The sequence below is a fragment of the Thamnophis elegans genome, chromosome 6 (assembly GCF_009769535.1).
Source record: "Thamnophis elegans isolate rThaEle1 chromosome 6, rThaEle1.pri, whole genome shotgun sequence".
In the NCBI taxonomy this organism is placed as follows: domain Eukaryota; kingdom Metazoa; phylum Chordata; class Lepidosauria; order Squamata; family Colubridae; genus Thamnophis; species Thamnophis elegans.
In genome coordinates, this window is record NC_045546.1 from 79,241,844 (window position 1) to 79,261,135 (window position 19,292).

Sequence of the window (19,292 nt, forward strand, 5' to 3'; positions counted from 1 at the left end):
AATATACATTAAAAAGCCACACAACAGATGTGCTTTGGAAAACTTTGACATACTATCTATCCAAGATATTGTTTATGAAACAAAAGTGCCATGTCTCTAGATAAAGAAAACTATAGAAAATTATAAATATGCGTCATTCTATTTTTTAACTATATATGCTTTATATGTTTTTTTTTAAGTAGTCTGATCAGAAAGCTTTTAGATTGTGGAATTAAGGAACAATCATATTCAGTATCCAAATGACCTCTAACTAATGTTAGAATGGCAAAACGCTCCCTATAATAACCCAGGTTGCATTTTGGCTATAGTATTCTAAATCAGTTAAAAATCTTTGAAATGAAGCTGTTTCAAAGAGTCCCTCATACAAAGTGCAACATAGCAGATCAAAGAGCATGTAATTAAGAAGCATATCATGACTGCATAATCTTCAGAAACAGGCAGAATCGGTGTAATAGACTTTGGAATATAGAAGGATTCCTCGTCACTGATAAAACTATCCAGGTTCAAGGCTAAATTCACAAGGGATGTGGTGGGCTTCCACATAGATTGAAATCACTCTTTCTGCTTTGTTAGATAACATTGCAATGTGCTACTCCTCAATTCCTCCAGTTCAGATATCAAGCCCTTATCACATCCATTCTGGATTGTCCCCTCTCTCAGCCAATTTTATTAAATAGACTAGATCTTCATTATATTTCAAGTTGTTCTTGAGAAATAATTTATCTAAAGTGTAATAGTAATGTTAATACAAGCTCAGACAATAAGCAACACATTTCTTCTTGTCCTTTAATAGCAAAACATTCAAGTCAATTTATTCATTAGAATTTCAGAAAAGGAAATGATTTTCTAGTTCTTTCTGTTGTATATAATATCTATGGTATCCGTTTTAAAATGTAGAAAGTAGAAAGAATGCAAAATAAACTGATGGTATCTAATATTTCTTCCCAAATAGATGTTATTTATTTATTTGTTTGTTAAATTTATTTGCTGCCCACTTTGCCATGGGGCTACCCTATGTGGCTTACAACAATAAAAATGGAGAAATGAAAAGAAGCGTAAACATAAAAATAACCAAGTATGGAAACAATAAAAAATAATGAAAAACAAAACAATGAGAATACAGCAATATGACAATATAAAACAGTTGGTAAGGGAACAAGCTGCGAGGAGAGAGCTGGGTTTTTGCTATTAATCTAGAAGCCACGAGTTATATTGTGATGATGGTCTAAACAACACAATGAAATCACTGACAGGGAAAACATCCCAGAAATTACATTCTTGGAGGTGTTGAAATAGACCAAATACTGTAAAACTGATAACAACATAGTACTTTGTTGAAAGTTGAAAACTTTTAAAAACTGTCTGGAAGCAGAAGCTGCTAAGATCAGTCTGCTTGTTTTTGAATGATACAAAATTCATTATTCTGTACAAATGCAGAGATCAGAGGCTATTTGTACATCCATCCATCCATCCATCCATCCATCCATCCATCCATCCATCCATCCATCCATCTATCTATCCATCTATCTGTCTGTCTATCATCTATCTATCTATCTATCTATCTATCTATCTATCTATCTATCTATCTATCTATCTATCTATCTATCTATCTATCTATCTATCTATCTATCTAGGAAGCAATATTTAACCTGCTTTCTCATCTGAGAACCCTCAGTCAGTGAGGGAATGCTAATATTAATAATTTGGATTTTTATCCTCTCTTGCATTATGATTTATAGCCTATCTATCTTGCACACTCAAGTTTATTTCCTCTTACTTCAGAAATGTTATAACTTATGACTCATTACAAGAGATATAACTGAAGGTCACAGTGATTTCTGGAGGGTCATCTCGAATAAAAATATTATTTTGAGTTGGCTTACATGTTTAATAAAAATTAAAGATGATAATAAATCTAAAGTAAAATCAGAAGAGTATCAGAAACACTGGTGTGTTTATAAATGCCATTCATATCACCATTATTTTGCACAAACTGCATTAAGTCCACTGAATTATTCATTAGATTTTAGAATATGAATATTACATGTGTTCAAGACCATAATACACAATTCTGAGAAAAAGTACTTGCTTCCTTTTAGATATTCTTAATTTTTGCATATATTTTCCAGAGAATATAAGTGTTTCCCATGGGTCCTGCCAAGATACAAAGGGACTCTGCATAAAAATATAAGACTAGTTGTTTCTTTCATTTACTTCCATACAAAACAAAAAATTAAATATGCGGCATGCCGAAGTAGGAAAGCAATTGCCTTCTTAGATTCAGTACCTTTTTGGGCCATTTTAAAGTATGATAATTGTAGCACTTCCAGTAATTGGTAAAGTACATCTCAAATACTACATGAAAGAATTATGGGCTAACCTCTCATGGCAAAATGACTCAACTTTGTCATTTCGGAGCCTTTATAATCATGAACTCTATTCCACAAACAATATTCCCATTATGGTTCTCTTCTAACAGGTCTGCCCTTTGATGTAGCCAAAATGCTGAATACTTTCCTCTTCATTCATTCTGTTGTAGGCTCCCTTGTGAATTTGGGATCACTGTGGTGGTGGATGACCCACTTGGGTTTCAGGCTCAGCTCATTATTCAGATGGATAAATGGCCTGGTATTCTGTCATAAAATCTGATAGAAAAAAAGAATACCTGCTTTGTCCAGTCATGGAAAACACCAGGCAGAAAAGAGTAACTGGATCAATTGAAGATGCAAAAGTGAATGAGAATGATGCCTTTTTAGTGAGTCTGCTTAGAATAAAGTCTGAAGTTTGTTTGTTTTTTTCATTGTAAATGTGTTTTTAATTTTCCATTTCATTTTCGTACAGTCACATATATATTGTGCATAACCGGGGCCATATAACATTAAACAATAAACACAGCCATTCCTCTTGTCGACAATACCCCCCCAAAATAGAAACCCAATGTACCTCTTCGACCCTCCATACACTCTTTCTTTCGCCCCCCCCTCCAACTTTCCTTCTTCCCTCCATCATTCCCCTCTACCCTACTTCCTCTCCCCCTCTACCACTCCTGTCTCCCGATACACTCCCTCCCTTCCTTCTCACCCTCCCTCCAGTCCCCTCTCCCACCCTCGCTACCCCTCTTTCTTCTATCCCGCTACTCCTCCCTTCGGTGTATTTCTACAATCTATTAATATATTCAGCTTGTCCTATTTTTACAGTGGAATTAAAGAGCAACAGTATACAAGTGCCGTCACGTTACTTTAAAATCTAGCACATACTATATATCCCCCCTCCCCCCTAACACCCCACCTCCCTTCCCCCCCAACTTCCCAGAGCCCGTAAACGGTATAGATTTTTAACAAACACAGTCTAAAATATATTGAGACAAAGGAAATAAAAAAGAAGAAGTTAATAACATCTCTGCATTGAATAATAAAGCCTGAAGTTTTGAATCCAGGTTTAAAGCATAAAGTTTGAAAGCGTGGTTTAGAAATTTTATTATTTTGTAGTATCAAGAGAGGCTTTTGAATGTGGAAAATATATATTTTTATTACATTTTTAATTAATCAATGTTTACATGAGCTTGATTGATAATGTAATCAATAATCTCTTATTCATTTTGTTCATTATTCATTTCATTTATTCTCTCCTTTTCATTTTAATTTAATAATTTAAATTAAAATAAAAGAAACATGAGCTAATCTTTTTAAGATTTATATTGTTTGTTAAATGAAATAACTTGCTCTACTTATCTCTTTAATTGAACTGATTGAATGAGTGGAATGACTACATTTCACATTGGCAGATTCTGTCTTGACATAACCATAAAATAAATAAAACAAATGCTAAACATTGCAGTTATTTTTTTTCTGGCTTCTTTTAAACAGTCAGATACATATAAAACTTTGGTCACATTTTGTGTGTAATGATATGCAAAATTCCAGAAATCTAAAAGAGGTTAAATTCTTTTTTCATAAAAACATATTTTGGGGAGATTAATGATATCTTCAGAATTTTATTATTCTATTTTTTTTCCTTAAAACTGAACTAGTTTGAGATTTGTCTCAAGAGAGAAACCATAGAAAAAAGTTTATTGATGCAAAAGCAGTTTGACAGGTCAACCAATTATCTAAGGTGACAATGGTCTACTCTTTATTAGATGTATTCAGGTAGATGGATACTTTACATCAATAGCAATAGCAATAGCAGTTAGACTTATATACCGCTTCACGGGGCTTTCAGCCCTCTCTAAGTGGTTTACAGAGTCAGCATATCGCCCCCATAGTCTGGGTCCTCATTTCACCCACCTCGGAAGGATGGAAGGCTGAATCAACCCTGAGCCGGTGAGATTTGAACCGCTGTACTGCAGATAACAGTCAGCTGAAGTGGCTGCAGTACAGCACTCTACCCACTGCGCCACCTCGGCTCTCTACCTTTGTGCACTGTACAGGAAATTGGTTAAACAGCCTCTTCCGTTTCTATGATTCTAAAATGGGGAGTTCCCTGAATCTTCTCTGCCTTTGCCAACAATAATCTGGGGGAAAAAACCCTAAATCCTAAAATATCATTTGAGTTTATTTTTCAAATGCAAGAGATTATTAAATCAATCTATAAATAGACTGGTATGGTCTGGTATTAAACAAGGATCTTATGAACAATGTACTATACCGAGAAAACCTTTCTTACAATGACTGTGGGCACTTGGTCATAGACACAAGAAGTACAATGTTTATAATTTGTATCTGTGGTTCTGATTCATAAGATTTAAGACAATGGGATTTTTTTCTTTTTGCTAAATGAATGAGAAATATTTTAGATACCTTATTTTTTTTCCAATATAAATTTAAAACTGCTCTAGTAATTTTAAACTTTCTGAAATGTTTAGAAATATTCTGAAAATAAATGGGCTCTATTAAAAATAAATTAATGTTTCCAGTTCTGGGATCCTCATGCACATGAGTTGTCTGAATATGCACGCACACACACACACCTCCATGCATAAGGATCAGCTGGGAGAGGTGAAGTGGGGGGGGGAGAAGCTATTCTCCTTTGTTAGTTATTACTTTGTTAACTTATTGCTGTCAATCTTCATCTGGTCAAATGCCCCTTCAGGCTTAGGTTTAATATGATTGGTTCCAATGTTTCCCCTTCCCGAAATTAGATTATGTGATTTATCACCTTTGACAGAGTTTATTAGGAATTTCCTGGCACACTGCCATTTTGACCTGTTAACATAACACTGCAACTGAAAGAAGAAGTCCTTTCCAAAGGCAAAAAGTCATTCCATAAGCATAAAGAAATTTCATGAAGTCATCATTTCTTTCATGCTGCCGCAATATTATATACCTCATCTCATACAAAGCAGGCCTAGAATTTATGATCTCCCAGTTTCTAACCTGGACTTGTAATCATGCTCCCAAGCTGGCTCCCTAATACACTGCAACTCAGAGTAGCAATATATCCTTGACTCCATTTGAAAAGTACCAGCGGAGATGCCGAGGGAGGGTCTTGCTCAGATTTCCTGGAATGAGTTCCAGCTTGTCACCCCTGAGGAAGTGGACAAGGCCATGGGAGCGATGAGTGCCTCTACCTGTTTGCTGGATCCGTGTCCCTCTTGGCTGGTATCGACCAGCAGGGAGGTAACACGAGGCTGGCTCCAGAGGATTAGGAACTCGTCTTTGCAGGAGGGATCTTTCCCGCAACCTCTGAAGGAAGCGGTGGTCAGACCCCTCCTTAAGAAGCCTTCTCTGGACCCAGCTGTTCTTAATAACTATCGTCCGGTCTCCAACTTCCCTTTTTTAGGGAAGGTTGTTGAGAAGGTGGTGGCCCTACAACTCCGACGGACCTTGGATGAAACAGATTATCTAGACCCCTTTCGGTCTGGTTTCAGGCCTGGATACTGCACCGAAACCGCCTTGGTCGCACTGACCGATGATCTCTGGCGGGCCAGGGATAGAAGACATTCCTCTATCCTAGTACTCCTTGACCTCTCAGCGGCCTTCGATACCATCAACCATGGTATCCTTCTGCGACGGCTGGAAGAGGTGGGAGTGGGAGGCACCATTCTATGGTGGTTCTCCTCTTACCTCTCCGACAGGTCACAGTCAGTGTTGGTTGGAGGGCAAAGGTCGACCCCTAGGCCCCTCAAATATGGGGTGTCGCAGGGCTCGGTCTTGTCCCCCCTCCTATTCAATATCTACATGAAGCCACTGGGTGAGATCATTTGTCAGCACGGGATTAAATACCATCAATATGTGGATGATACCCAGTTGTATTTCTCCACCCCATGCCAGCTCAGCATAGCAGTGGAAGTGATGTGCCAGTGCCTGGAAGCTGTCAGGGTCTGGATGGGAGTGAACAAACTTGCACTCAATCCTGACAAGACCGAGTGGCTGTGGATGTTGCCCCCCAAGAACAGCCCAGATAGTCCATCCCTAAGCCTGGGGAGTGAAAATTTACACCCCTCAGAGAGGGTCCGCAACTTGGGGGTCCTCCTTGATCTGCAGCTGACGTTAGAACATCACCTGTCGGCTGTGAACAGGAGGGGCCTTTGCCCAGGTTCGCCTGGTGCACCAGTTGTGGCCCTATTTGGATCGGGAGGCACTTCATACGGTCACTCACGCCCTCGTCACCTCAAGACCTGACTACTGTAATGCGCTTTACATGGGGCTGCCCCTGAAAAGTGTTCGGAGACTACAATTAGTCCAGAATGCAGCCGCGTGAGCGATACTGCACATTACACCTATCCTCCGCGAGCTGCACTGGCTCCCTATCTGTCTCTGAGCGCGATTCAAGGTGCTGGTTATTACCTTTAAAGCCCTACATGGCCTAGGACCCGGATATCTGCGAGACCGTCTTCTGCTGCATACCTCCCAACAACCGATAAGATCACACAGGGTGGGCCTTCTCCAGATGCCGTCAGCCAGACAATGTCGGCTGGCGGCTCCCCGGGGGAGAGCCTTCTCTGTAGCGACTCCGACCCTATGGAATGAACTACCCCCAGAGATCCGGACCCTACCCACTCTCATGGCCTTCCGAAAGGCTATCAAAACCTGGCTATTCTGGCAGGCCTGGGGCTGTTGACCTCATGACCGAGGTCCAGCCCCGATTAGATTGGGTGCATGATGTGGTTTTATAAATCTGTTCTTCCTCCATTTTTTAACTCTTCTTTTTAAAATTTATTTTCTGTAAGCCGCCCAGAGTCCTTCGGGATTGGGTGGCCTATAAATTCATTAAATCAAATCAAATCAAATCCTATTTTTAAAAGGATATTTTTAAGTAGGAAAAGGTACTTAGTGTCCAGTGAGCATCAGCATAGCAGACTATCCCAAGTGAGCATACAGCTCGATTAATCATCGTCTAAAGATGGTGATATATTTTTTATTTATGTCATAGTAATTTATTCCAAATGTGCAATCATGCATACAGATTTATATACATTTTATGCAAAATTGCAATTCCCCCCTCAAATTATTTTTCATCTGTCAAACAGTTGCAGTTCTCTGAAAATATTAAAGTGACACACTAACAGGCCATCAGAGTTATAATATGAAGTGGACTTTCAATAAATATAAGAATGGTTCTGTAACATAGCAATATCAATAGCAGTTAGAGTGATATACCGCTTCATAGGGCTTTCAGCCTTCTCTAAGTGGTTTACAGAGTCAGCATATCGCCCCCACAGTCTGGGCCCTCATTTCACCCACCTCAGAAGGATGGAAGGCTGAGTCAACCTTGAGCCGGTGAGATTTGAACCGCTGAACTGCAGATAACAGTCAGATGAAGTGGCCTGCAGTACTGCACCCTAACCACTGCGCCACCTCGGCTCATTTGTCACAGTATAATTAATCTAGTAATTCAGGTGCTAGCAGGAATCAAGAGATTATGGAAGTCACAGTCACAAGTCTCTGCACACTGATGAAATACTACCTTAAGGATTATAGTCATACACGAAGTTTGGAGTATAAATTGAAAAATATTACCATGGTTAAAATAACTCAGAAAACTAAATTATATTATTAGAAGTATCAACCATCAATCTAAAAGCTCTTTGAGTTTCTGTCAATATACTAATCTAAAGCCTGAAGCTGGAATAATTTATCTTCATGCTATATAACAGTCCAATGAACAAAAATGTGAAATTACATGCAGTTCTCTGCACAACTTATTTTAAGAAAACGATATTCAACCTGTCACTTTGATGGACAAAGAAAGCGAAGGCAAGGTCTTCATTCTATTCTGATGAAGAATAATTGTAGAATGTGGAAAAGTTTTATCCGAATATAAACATCCAACCTTATAGAAATGTTAAGCTATACAATAAGAGGATCACAATATTGTACCTCCAGAGAAACAATCACAGGTTGCAATCTTAAGGTGGCTTACCTAGATTTACACCAAATGAATTAAAGGTGGTTTAATGAGTAAAATCATATAGCTAGAAAATCGACTGTAGAAGGCAATTTCTAAGTTACATAACATACCGAAAAGACAAATCATATAATCCAAATATATCTTGTAGCACCTTCAGGACTGTCTTATTACAATAAAAGCTTTAATGGGCTGGATAACTTACAACAGATTTTTTATCATTAATGTAGAAATCATATTTAATTATTATATTTAATATAATGTAATATCACTTGAATTTATAATTTAATTTACAATGGAACACCGTTTTTTCTTGTCCTCAGTGCATAAATACCTTTTACCTTTTTTATAAGGATTTTTTTTATAGATATCATAAATCTACATATAATTTCCCTGCTCTTAATATTCTTAAATAACTCTAAAGTGAATCCACCATCTCTTTACAGCAAACTCATTACAGTAAAATTACTCAGATTGCAAACTTTTGTAAATTTAAATTCTGTTTAATAAGATACTACAGAAACAAAAGTTTTGGATCAGTTGATTATGCAAGTGTATTTTCTAGATTTTGTATTACCTAGCAACCACAAATTTTCATGTGTATATTTCAAGACACCCAGGAAAGAAAAAGTATATACCATTTGTATGGCATCAAAAACACAACACATTTTCAGATTTGATAGACAACTAATAATGGGAACATGCTGTAATCTGTCAAATTTTTTAGCAAGAAAATTATCATTTCAGAAATGAAGCCTTGCTTTGGTAGCAGGTAAATATTATTATTGGTATTAATAAATATTATTGGTAGGAATAAATATCACCTCATTTTGTTCTCCAGATTTTATTAGTCCCAAACTTGACCATTAAAAACATTTGATATAAAATGTCAATACAGAATTTAGAAAATATCTAAATTTGATGTAATAATTATTTTTCTAACCTTATATAGATGTAAAAGGCACACACACGTGTGTGTGTGTGTGTGTGTTGTGTTTGTGCTGATAAATAAATAAAGGGAGACTAGTATAGATCTATTTCAAGCTATTTAGCTCTCATCAGCTAGCCATACCCTTACTGGGATTCGAACCTGGGCTGTATTGCATATTAGGCAGATGTATTAACCACTAAGCCACAGGCTGTCCTCCGTTATCATAAATCAAACACATTAGTCCTTAACATTTTTCCACAGGTCACATGTTATATTTCTTTAGCAGATGCTACAAATGACTCTCAATTTATGGATCAAGCAAAGTACTCCTTCCCTTCACAATATAATGTCAAAATTCTGAACTGAGTTGACAGCTGGTAGAGGAAGGGTCTAATTGGCAACTGGACAACTAGATCACCTATCTACCACAATCATTGCAATGTATTATGAATTATTTTCTATAGGACAGGAAATCTCTAAATGCAATAACATATTTCATGGTGGTAGAAACAAGTTAAGGAGGAAGTTTAAAATCTGTAATAATTTGAGTCAAATGCAGAACATAACTAATAGAACAGATTTAGAATCTAGTTGGAGCTATCAAGATACTTTATAATTAAAATATTATATTTAATCCCAGAAAAGAAACGATAATAAATAATTTAGCTTTGCATGGATGGCATTAGTACAATTAAGACAATGGTTAATACAAATTATGGAAGCTATTACATATTCCTGTTAAGAAAAAGATCCCAGAAATATACAGCAAAGAGAATAATTTATTCAATTCAAACTATATTGATTAGCTTATTAGAACAAATTTTAGCCAGAATAAATATAATTATCAAATCATATAGGCATTCAATTTTATTTATATAAAGTGGTTAAAAGCCAATTGTCCAACAAAGAAAAAGATTAATTATGGGATGGAATTTTAAAAGTGCCTTTAAAGATAATCAAGAAATGTTCCAAATAAATTTGACATAAATTTTTCTGTAATTATTATTTATACAGATGCTAAATAGCAATATCTAACAAAACAATTTCCCACTACCATTATATTATTTATTTCACACTAGAGTGTGTATATAATAATATTGCAGTAAGTGAAGAGTTAATAAGTAAAAAGAACCTCTAACGGTTCCTATTAGGACAGTCAATTAAAGTTACATTCTCTAGCTTTCACTTATTTTAAAAGTTAAAATTTATGCAGAACTAGCTTAGTTTTTAATACATTTAACAGAAGTTTTGTTTCTTTGGAGAAAGCAAAATTGTTTTCGACTCTATTATACTGCACTATTTGGTTGTAAGACAGTGGTGGGTTTCAAAATTTTTAGAACCTATTCTGTAGCTGTGGCCTGTTTTGTGGGAGTGGCTCGGTGGTCATGTGACTGGGTGGTCATTGCTTGGTGGGCGTGTGATCGGGTTGGCGTGGCCAACTTGGAAAATGTGGTGAAACTCACTTAACAATGCTCTTGCTTAGCAACCAAAATTTTGGGCTCAATTGTGATCATAAGTTCTCTTTTTCTTTCTTTCTTTCTTTCTTTCTTTCTTTCTTTCTTTCTTTCTTTCTTTCTTTCTTTCTTTCTCTCTTTCTTTCCTTCCTTCCGTCTCTCTCTCTCCCACTTTCTTTCTTTCTTCTCTCTCTCCCACTTCCTTTTTATTTCTTTTTTCTTTCTCTTTCTATATTTCTCTTTCTCTTTTTTCTCTCCCTCTCCCTCCATTCCTTCCTTCCTTCCTTGTGTGTATCTCTTCCTTTCCTGTGTGTATCTCTTCCTTCCTTCCTTCTGTGTATCTCTTCCTTTTCTGTGTGTATCTCCCCCTTCCTTCCTTCCTTCCTTCCTTCCTTCCTTCCTTCCTTCCTTGTATCTCTTCCTTTCCTGTGTGTATCTCTCCCCCTTCCTTCCTTCCTTTTGGAACAGGTTCCAAAAAGTACGCTAAATTTCACAAACCGGTTCTGGTGTACTGGTGCGAACCGGGAGAAACCCACCCCTGTTGTAGGAGATGGTCTTATTGCTATTACTACTATTATTGTCAGCTATCCAAAAGCATTTTGGCCACACAAAATCAGATCAATTAAAGCTAAGAACATGTACCTGATCTTGAGATTTCTTTTTCTTTTTTTTCTTGCCCCAGCATCCAGAACTTTCAGCATCTTTCCCATTGGCATCACCACAAAGTAAACCATCAAGTTCATCAGTCCCCATTTGCTGTCCCTGAGATGTTTCTGCAGCGAGTCTGTATGAAAGGTTCCTTAAAATGCACACACAGTTTTCAACGGTCTGAAAGAACAAGAAAAAAAATTGTAATATATTTAGAATGTTCCCGTTCATCAGAAACGTTATGCACAGGATAGTTTTCCTACCAAAGACGACACTTCTATTCCAACAAGGATTTCTTCTCTCTATGTATGTCCCTATTTTCAAATATGCAACGTGCTGTGTGAAATTTATTGTCACCTCAATGAAGAATTTAAATAAAGCGAGTTATATTACTTTGAGTGAATAAAGTCTTTGTCTGGATGTAACAGGAATGTGAATATTGAAAGAGAACAAAACAAAAGGTAAAATGTATTAGACAAGTTTCACATATGGAGTTCGGGGGGGGGGGGAGGAGGAATACCACCATGTGTATTGTGAAGGATCATCAATGATGACTATTATCCCACTAGTGAAAATAATTGATCTACAATTTAAACTGCCTCCAAGATTGATGGAAATATCACATAGGAGTCTTAGGGAATCTGTGCTGAAATGTAGTAAACTTGATGGCAAACGTAACTTTAAAAACATTTTATTTTGTTTTAATTTAAAACAATTTGTGATTCAACTTAAAATGACTGGGTGTTAGAATCATCTAATATGAAGGATTATAGGTCATTTATTCCTTTGCTTGCAAATTCACTCCCGTTTACATTTTAAGAATTGAAAAAAAGAACAAATAAACTACAAGACTTATATTGCGTAAGATAAAATAGAAACATTTGATTCTCTCCTTTGCAACTCATGAAAACTACCTTTAGAAAGCCACAGATGATTTCCTGAGATCTGTATTAGGATTTCCTCAAATAATCCACATTACTCTTAAATTTGGCAGAATTAGCACTGCAGGGTCTGATTCCTACCTGCTAAAATCTCCTCATGGTGCTGCTTGCAAGTTTCTATTTTTTTAATACTTTTACTATCCTGATCAGTTAATCATGTAAGAATCTACGACTCCTATATAGGCAATTCTGCAGAAATAATACATAAATAAATCTCACCTCCCTAGCTGTAAGACTAGACAAGATGTTTACAGCATAATGTCTATGAAGGTTCTCAGTTATCCAGGTAAAATTGTCTGAAGTCAGGACAACTGGACTTATTTTTCTTATTAGTTTGAGACGTTTTGCTGTTCATCCAAGAACTTCATCAGTTAGAGCAAAATAATGAAGCACAAAGTTGTTGGAATATACCAACTACTCCTGCCCCAACTTCAGGAGTTTCCTCCCCAAAGTGTGTTGCAATATGTCGATGAATATTCTTAGTCATTCAGGTAAAGTTGTCTGAAGGTTGAGTCATGGCAACTGGTCTTACTTTTCTTCTTAGTTTGAGATATTTCACTGTCTATCCAAGCAGCTTCATCAGTTAGATCAAGTTAGTTAGGCAGAAAGTCGTTGGAATGTACCAACTTCTCATGCACCAAACTTGGGACTTCCATTGTACTATGTCAATGACTTTGTGCTTGCACTTGGGGAGGAAACCCCTTCATTGAGGAGTTGGTACATTCCAACAGCTCTCTGCCTACCTAACTTGCTTTGATTGATGAAACTGCTTGGATGAGAGGTGAACCATCTCAAACTAACAATTTAGAGCATAATGTTATGTCATCTTAAGGTTATCTTAATAAGTGCATTAATTGGTTGTCAATTGCATTCATTCAGTTTTGTATTAAATGTGTCAAATATTTAAATAAACAGTGACAAAAATTTCTCTTTCCCCCATCATTACATCAGACAAAATATTCCAGATTGGAAATCAATCTCCAATCAAGACTGAGAAATTATCCCTACCCACATCACCATATATCAGTCAGTCATTTTTATTTGTTAATTCATATGTATCAGCTACATGCCAGCACAGAGCCCATTTGGCATCCTCTTGCAATGATACAATTATTTGATGGGAGAAAGGCTGTGTACAAATAGGCACAATTTCCATCTAATCCGTTCGGTTCCTGATGCCATCTGCACGCCACCACCCAGTGACACTCAGCTGCTCAGCGGAAGTTGCACAAGCACTGCACGCTGTGTGCATGTGCGCAATTGGCCCGTTTGCCTCAAAAAACAGTAAGGAACATGGGTGGCCCACTGTTCTGGTATGGTAGCTGTTGCTCCCAGCTACCACTGGTAGGCCCGTACCGGGCCGCACAACCCGGAACCCACCACTCAAGTGAATTGAATTTAAAATTGCTCTATCAAATGGGCATCTCCCTCTGAGCAGAGGGCTGGGTATTGGTATTGGAAGCCAATCGGTCTCATCAGATGCTCTGTATAATTCTGATAGGGGGATTCTATGTAGAAAGACCTCAGGTGTATCTCTAGTTTATGAAGAGATCATAGGTCCAGAGAGGACACAGTTACTTTTTAACCAAGTTTGATAACTAAGGTTATTTTCTAAGGAAAAACTTGAAAAACAAACAGATACTGCCTGCTTTGTACAGTAAGTAGAAATGTAACTAGTGTCAAGTAGAAAACAAATATTTCTTTGAAACCTGAAGAACCCGAGTGACCTGTCAAGAGATTAGGAAACTTGCAATTGTTACATCACTAGAGGCCCCATCCTCATTTTGCCTCAGTTGGAATTAAGTGTTTTAGCAGATTTTAGCTGTTTGTCAAATCATTTCCTGATGTCAAGAAATAGTCCTGGGGATTGCTAGAAATAAGAGAATCTCAGATGTGTTCAAGAAGGGGTCACAGAAGCCAGTGGCCAATGATAGGAACTCTGACTGAAGATGAAGGAAATGTTTGTAACCCCAAAATTTGTTGTTCTAAGAACTTGCTCACAAAGTCAGGTTTGCAGGTGAAAGGACCAATTTTGAATTTATTTTGTTAACAACTAGCACTGCTTACAAGAATCTACTGCATGAATTTCCCTAAGGCACCAGGGATGGAATTACGCATTTCGGGTTGGTAAATACAGAAGACAGTATCTGAGGTCATATAGCCATCTTCTACAAGCATTCATGCATACAACAATAACAAAAAATGGAATTATAATTTAGCTCTGCCAATTAAGAATAAAAGTAATGGAAATACCAGTTTAGCATTCTTTCGCATTATATTTGAATGCTATTACTCGGCACCTGTTGAGCTTTTCAGATGTTGGAAAAAAGCAGAGTTGTTTTGTGTATCTTTAATGGAGAAGAGTAGCATACACTAAGAAGATTATTTATTGTAGGAAATTTATCTGTCAGAGTAATTGATGTGCTTGAAAATTGCATTCTGCCATATAAGCCTCCATCAATTAGTAAGAAGTAAAAATGATCTGCCAGGGCATCATGCTTTGGATAGATGCTTCTAATTTTATTAGCTACAAAAAAATTAAATCACTAGATGTAGATCAAAGTTTCTTGAATTACTTTGCCAGATAGAAAAAGACACCAATGTGCTTTAAAATAGCACTGTCTGAAGTTGTTTTATTCAATAAAATCCATTTCATTTCTTTCTATGCCACTAAGAATGGATACACTTCCGCAGAAGTGTATACTTGCTCCATGAGGTGTGCTCTTATTGGAATGTAAGGCACATATTTATTGCACTTTTTATCACTCAATAACAATATCAGGGGTGGGTTTCAACCGGTTCGCGGCAGTCCCCGCGAACCGGTTGGTCGGCGAACCCGGAAGTAAGTAACTTCTGGGAACGGCGAAGGGCCCACCTGCCCGCCCGTGCTCCTTACCGGTCTTTGAAGGCTTCTGCACTTCCACGCAGGCACATGGCACATACAGCGCCTGCGCAATTCTCCATGAGCAGCTAGATGGCACATACAGCGCCTGTGCGATTCTCCGCGAGCAGCTGGAGCATCGTGCAGGCACTACGACGCATGCTTGAACTGCGCGCGTACACGAGGATACCGCCGGCCCCGTTCCAACCGAACTGGTTGGAACGGGATAAGCAACCTACCACTGAATAATATATTTGCTTTTCATCTCATTAAATCTAGAGTAAGGATGCTTTACAATGTGGTCTCAAATCTTATCAGAATATATTTGTAAAATATTCAAAGACAGAGATATGCTTGTTCACTGTGCTCTCCTTGATTTGCACTCATAGATTCAATAATACGGAAACTTGTTCCTTAAGCCCCTTAAGTACAGGAATAAAATCAAGGGCAAAGATTATTTGAACATAACAAATTAAAGAAAGTTTAAATTAGTCCTGATTAGTCTTCAGAATAGACTACACTATGCTTCCATTTATTCCTGAACAAATTGTAGGAGAAAGAATGGGATCCGTCTTAATTTTTGTTTCTAGGTGCACTGAATACAACTACAATCATTTCCACCTTCCATCTTTATAAAGTGAATTTGAGAAAATGTTTTATTTATTTATTAAATTTATATGCTGCTGTTCTCACTGTTGAAGCCACTCTGGCAGATGAATTAATGAATGCATATGAAGCAGTGCAAGGTTTTATTCAGTATCTCAAAATCTAGCTATTACCATTAGACAGGAAAATCCATTTTGCATCCCTTGCAATTCTATAAGTATAAAACATGGAAAATAAGCCTTGAGTAACTGGGAATCATTTTTTTTGTACAATTTCTGCAATAGTTGGAGCTATTTAGCAAAGAGGGCAGAAGCCAAGATTTGCTTCATTTTGGGAAGAGTTTGGGAGTTATTATTTGGATTTTGAAACTAAGCATATTTCATGGCTGACAATACAGTGCCTACGGTGGAAACCTACTTTTTAGTAATTGTGAGATTGAGAGTGCAAAAGTAAATAAGCAAATAAATAAATAAATCTAGGGTAGAGAAACTCAACAAACCTTGCTATCAATTTCACTGCTTCCTAGAGCAGACTGAATCACATAAAGCAATGCATCAGTTAGTCCGTCACATTCTCTCATTCTTCTCCGAGCTTCTTCTCCAGCGGAGCTGACATTCCTGGAAGGAAATAACAAATGTTGATTCTTTACTCAATCTTATTTTTATTTTGTGTAAAACTCATTGACATTGGTCCCTTTGAAGCAACTTGATTCACCATACAGATAGCTCGGGACTTTTAGACTTCTAGATACTGCAGCCCCAAAACATTTGTGGTCTAATTTCTGAACGAGTTCAACATGAACTTTACCAAAACTCTTGATTTTCAGTTACTAAAAATGTAGTTAATAAATTAGTTAATTTTCATTTATTCAGCTATACTTTTCATTTTGAAATTATCAATGAGCCAGTCACCATAGTTTCATCACATCTGTAGTGTACTAGGTAGAGACATATCAAGCCTTTAAAAAATATTTAACCCACCTTTATACTCTGATGAGTAAACAAATAAATACATTTTAAAATAGTAAAATTTAAAAATACATTAAACAAAATACTAAAGTCAAGAAACAAACATTTGGTGAAATAAATCTCTAGAATTTCTTAACATGTTGAATTTTATTTCCTGAAATGAATTTCCTATCTCTTAACTATCCTTCTTATCAAGTTGTCCTGCATATCATGGAAAAGATAGGGAAGAGAAGGAAAGCTACCTCCTAAAGCAAAGTGAAGCAACCAAAATATTTTACAAATGAGACTTTTCAAAAAATGGGTTGAGAAGCAGAAAAATCCAAGAAATGAAAAAGATTAGGACATAGAAAGAACACATATAGCAATGGCTGAAAAGACTCAATAAAGCAAATTACACACGGCATGTAATTTAAAATAATATATTATAAAACTGGAAAATAAGTATTAACTATTAGAAAATATTTTCTTTAATGTATGTGGGATTGTACGGAGCACAAGAGACTCTAAACCAGTGTTTCTCAACCTTGGCAACTTGAAGATGTCTGAACTTCAACTCCCAGAATTTCCCAGCCATCGAGGCTGGCTGGGGAATTCTGGGAATTGAAGTCCGGACATCTTCAAGTTGCCAAGGTTGAGAAACACTGCTCTAGACAATACAAAATTGGAAGCACAGTAAGACACTGTGGTGATTATTAAAGGAACTTACTTATCTAGTTTTAGTGTTTAAGTAACATCTTGAAATCTTGAACAGATTTCATTTCTTCAGAAAATCTTCCTACATTTCCATTAAATTAATGTCTAATGTAGAACCTAAGCTACTCAACAACTTTCACTTTGGATCAAAATTAAAATAGTACAATTGACTGAAGACTGGTATTTTTTTTATCTAGGATAGTTATCCTATTCTACTTAATGTGAAGCTAGACTAGGAAGTCATGTTTCGGCAGTCAAGTGGTCAAAATCAATCTTGACGGTCAATGAGATGACAGTTGTCTCAAACTGTTCTTGTAAGTAGTATGATTTATCATCAACACTGGCAATTATTGTTACAGATGGCTCTATAATTCTTGTTTCAAGTTGCCCAACCAACAGTATTGTGGGTATGAGAACCCTTTCATTTTTCAAGATCCCAATCCTTAACAGTTCTTGATCAATGTCGCAGTGACCATCTTGTGAACAGGAATTAGGACTGACTAGTGCATTCCCAAACCTACATGCTGTGCCTTCAAATAATAGGAACAAATTGTCAAACTTTGTCAAGTGAAATAGATTCAGTTCTCAAGTCTGAGCTTATTTGTAGCTTCCTGAGTAAAGACAAATGAACTTTACTTCCAGAGCAGATTTATTTTTCAGCAGTTCTCAGTTGATCACAAGCAAATAGTCTGATACATATCAGTCTATTATCAAAGTAAGAAACAGGTAGAAACTGTTATATCTGTCCCCTTGAGTCTTATTATTTTTTCAACATATCCCATATTCTAAGATAGATTTCCCCCTCATTCATAAGACCTTTTAATATGGAATCAATTCTCAGTAAGAATTCATCCCTTTAACAAAAGTAAAACTACAATAGTATATGATTGATACACAATGATATACAGTGTATTTCATTTCATTTAAAATCAAAATCTAGTAATTTAAGTATCATACATGAATATGCTATATATCTGTGATATTAATAAATGGTGAATATTAGTCATTTCCTCTAAGATAATGTTTATCTTATCTTTGTGGAGTTAGAAGCTATCAGCAAACTAATTCATTATAATAGACTGCTAAGTCATATTTCCTGGTATATGTTTCTAAATATATTTCTAAAATTCTTTTTTTTAAACAAATTTGTTTCCCATTTTTCTGGTACTGGTTAATGAATTGTTCAAATTTTAAAATAATTATGTACATAATATTGGATAACACTTTCTTTCAAAGTATATATTAATAATTCAAAGTTTGCATTATTTCTTAAAAGAGCAATGTCTAAAACATTCTTTAATAATATTCTTCACTCATAGTATGAAAAAACAATTATTTGACAGATCTTGCTTTATGTAAGATGTTTTATCATTCATTATTTTACATTTTTCTTCACTTTAAACTATTTTAGCATAATCATTTCTCTATTTTTAATAATTGTGACACTTTAAATATTCCAAAAATGAACAGATATTAAATAGTTTAACACTTACTTTTACAATATGGCTTTTAAAAAAATCCACAGATTCCACCTAACAAAATATCTTTAGCACTGATGAAGATACGCATCGTCTGTATGCTTTCTGATTCTATGTATCTTATTTAAAAAGTTTACTTAAAATATTTTGATAAGTTTTAATCCTTACTTAATCTTTATTGCTATCTATTATATTGTTATTTATTGCATTTTGGGAAGAGTCTTTAACCAGTTTGGGAATACCTATTATATTAATATTGTTGTTTTAAAAAATTGTTTATAATTGAAACATACTTCATGTTATTTCCATCTTAAAATTGGTTTCATGTTTTATATCTGTTTAG

At 36.1% G+C, this 19,292-nt stretch overlaps 1 protein-coding gene across 1 annotated transcript in view; it reads right to left on the reverse strand.

Annotated features, from left to right (window-relative positions):
- The window catches only part of CTNND2 (catenin delta 2), a 256,541-nt gene that overhangs the window by 82,005 nt on the left and 155,244 nt on the right, over positions 1–19,292 (reverse strand). Inside the window, 2 exon segments of the mRNA XM_032219498.1 lie at positions 11,377–11,562; positions 16,310–16,427. Of these exon segments, the coding sequence (XP_032075389.1) occupies positions 11,377–11,562; positions 16,310–16,427 (304 nt within the window).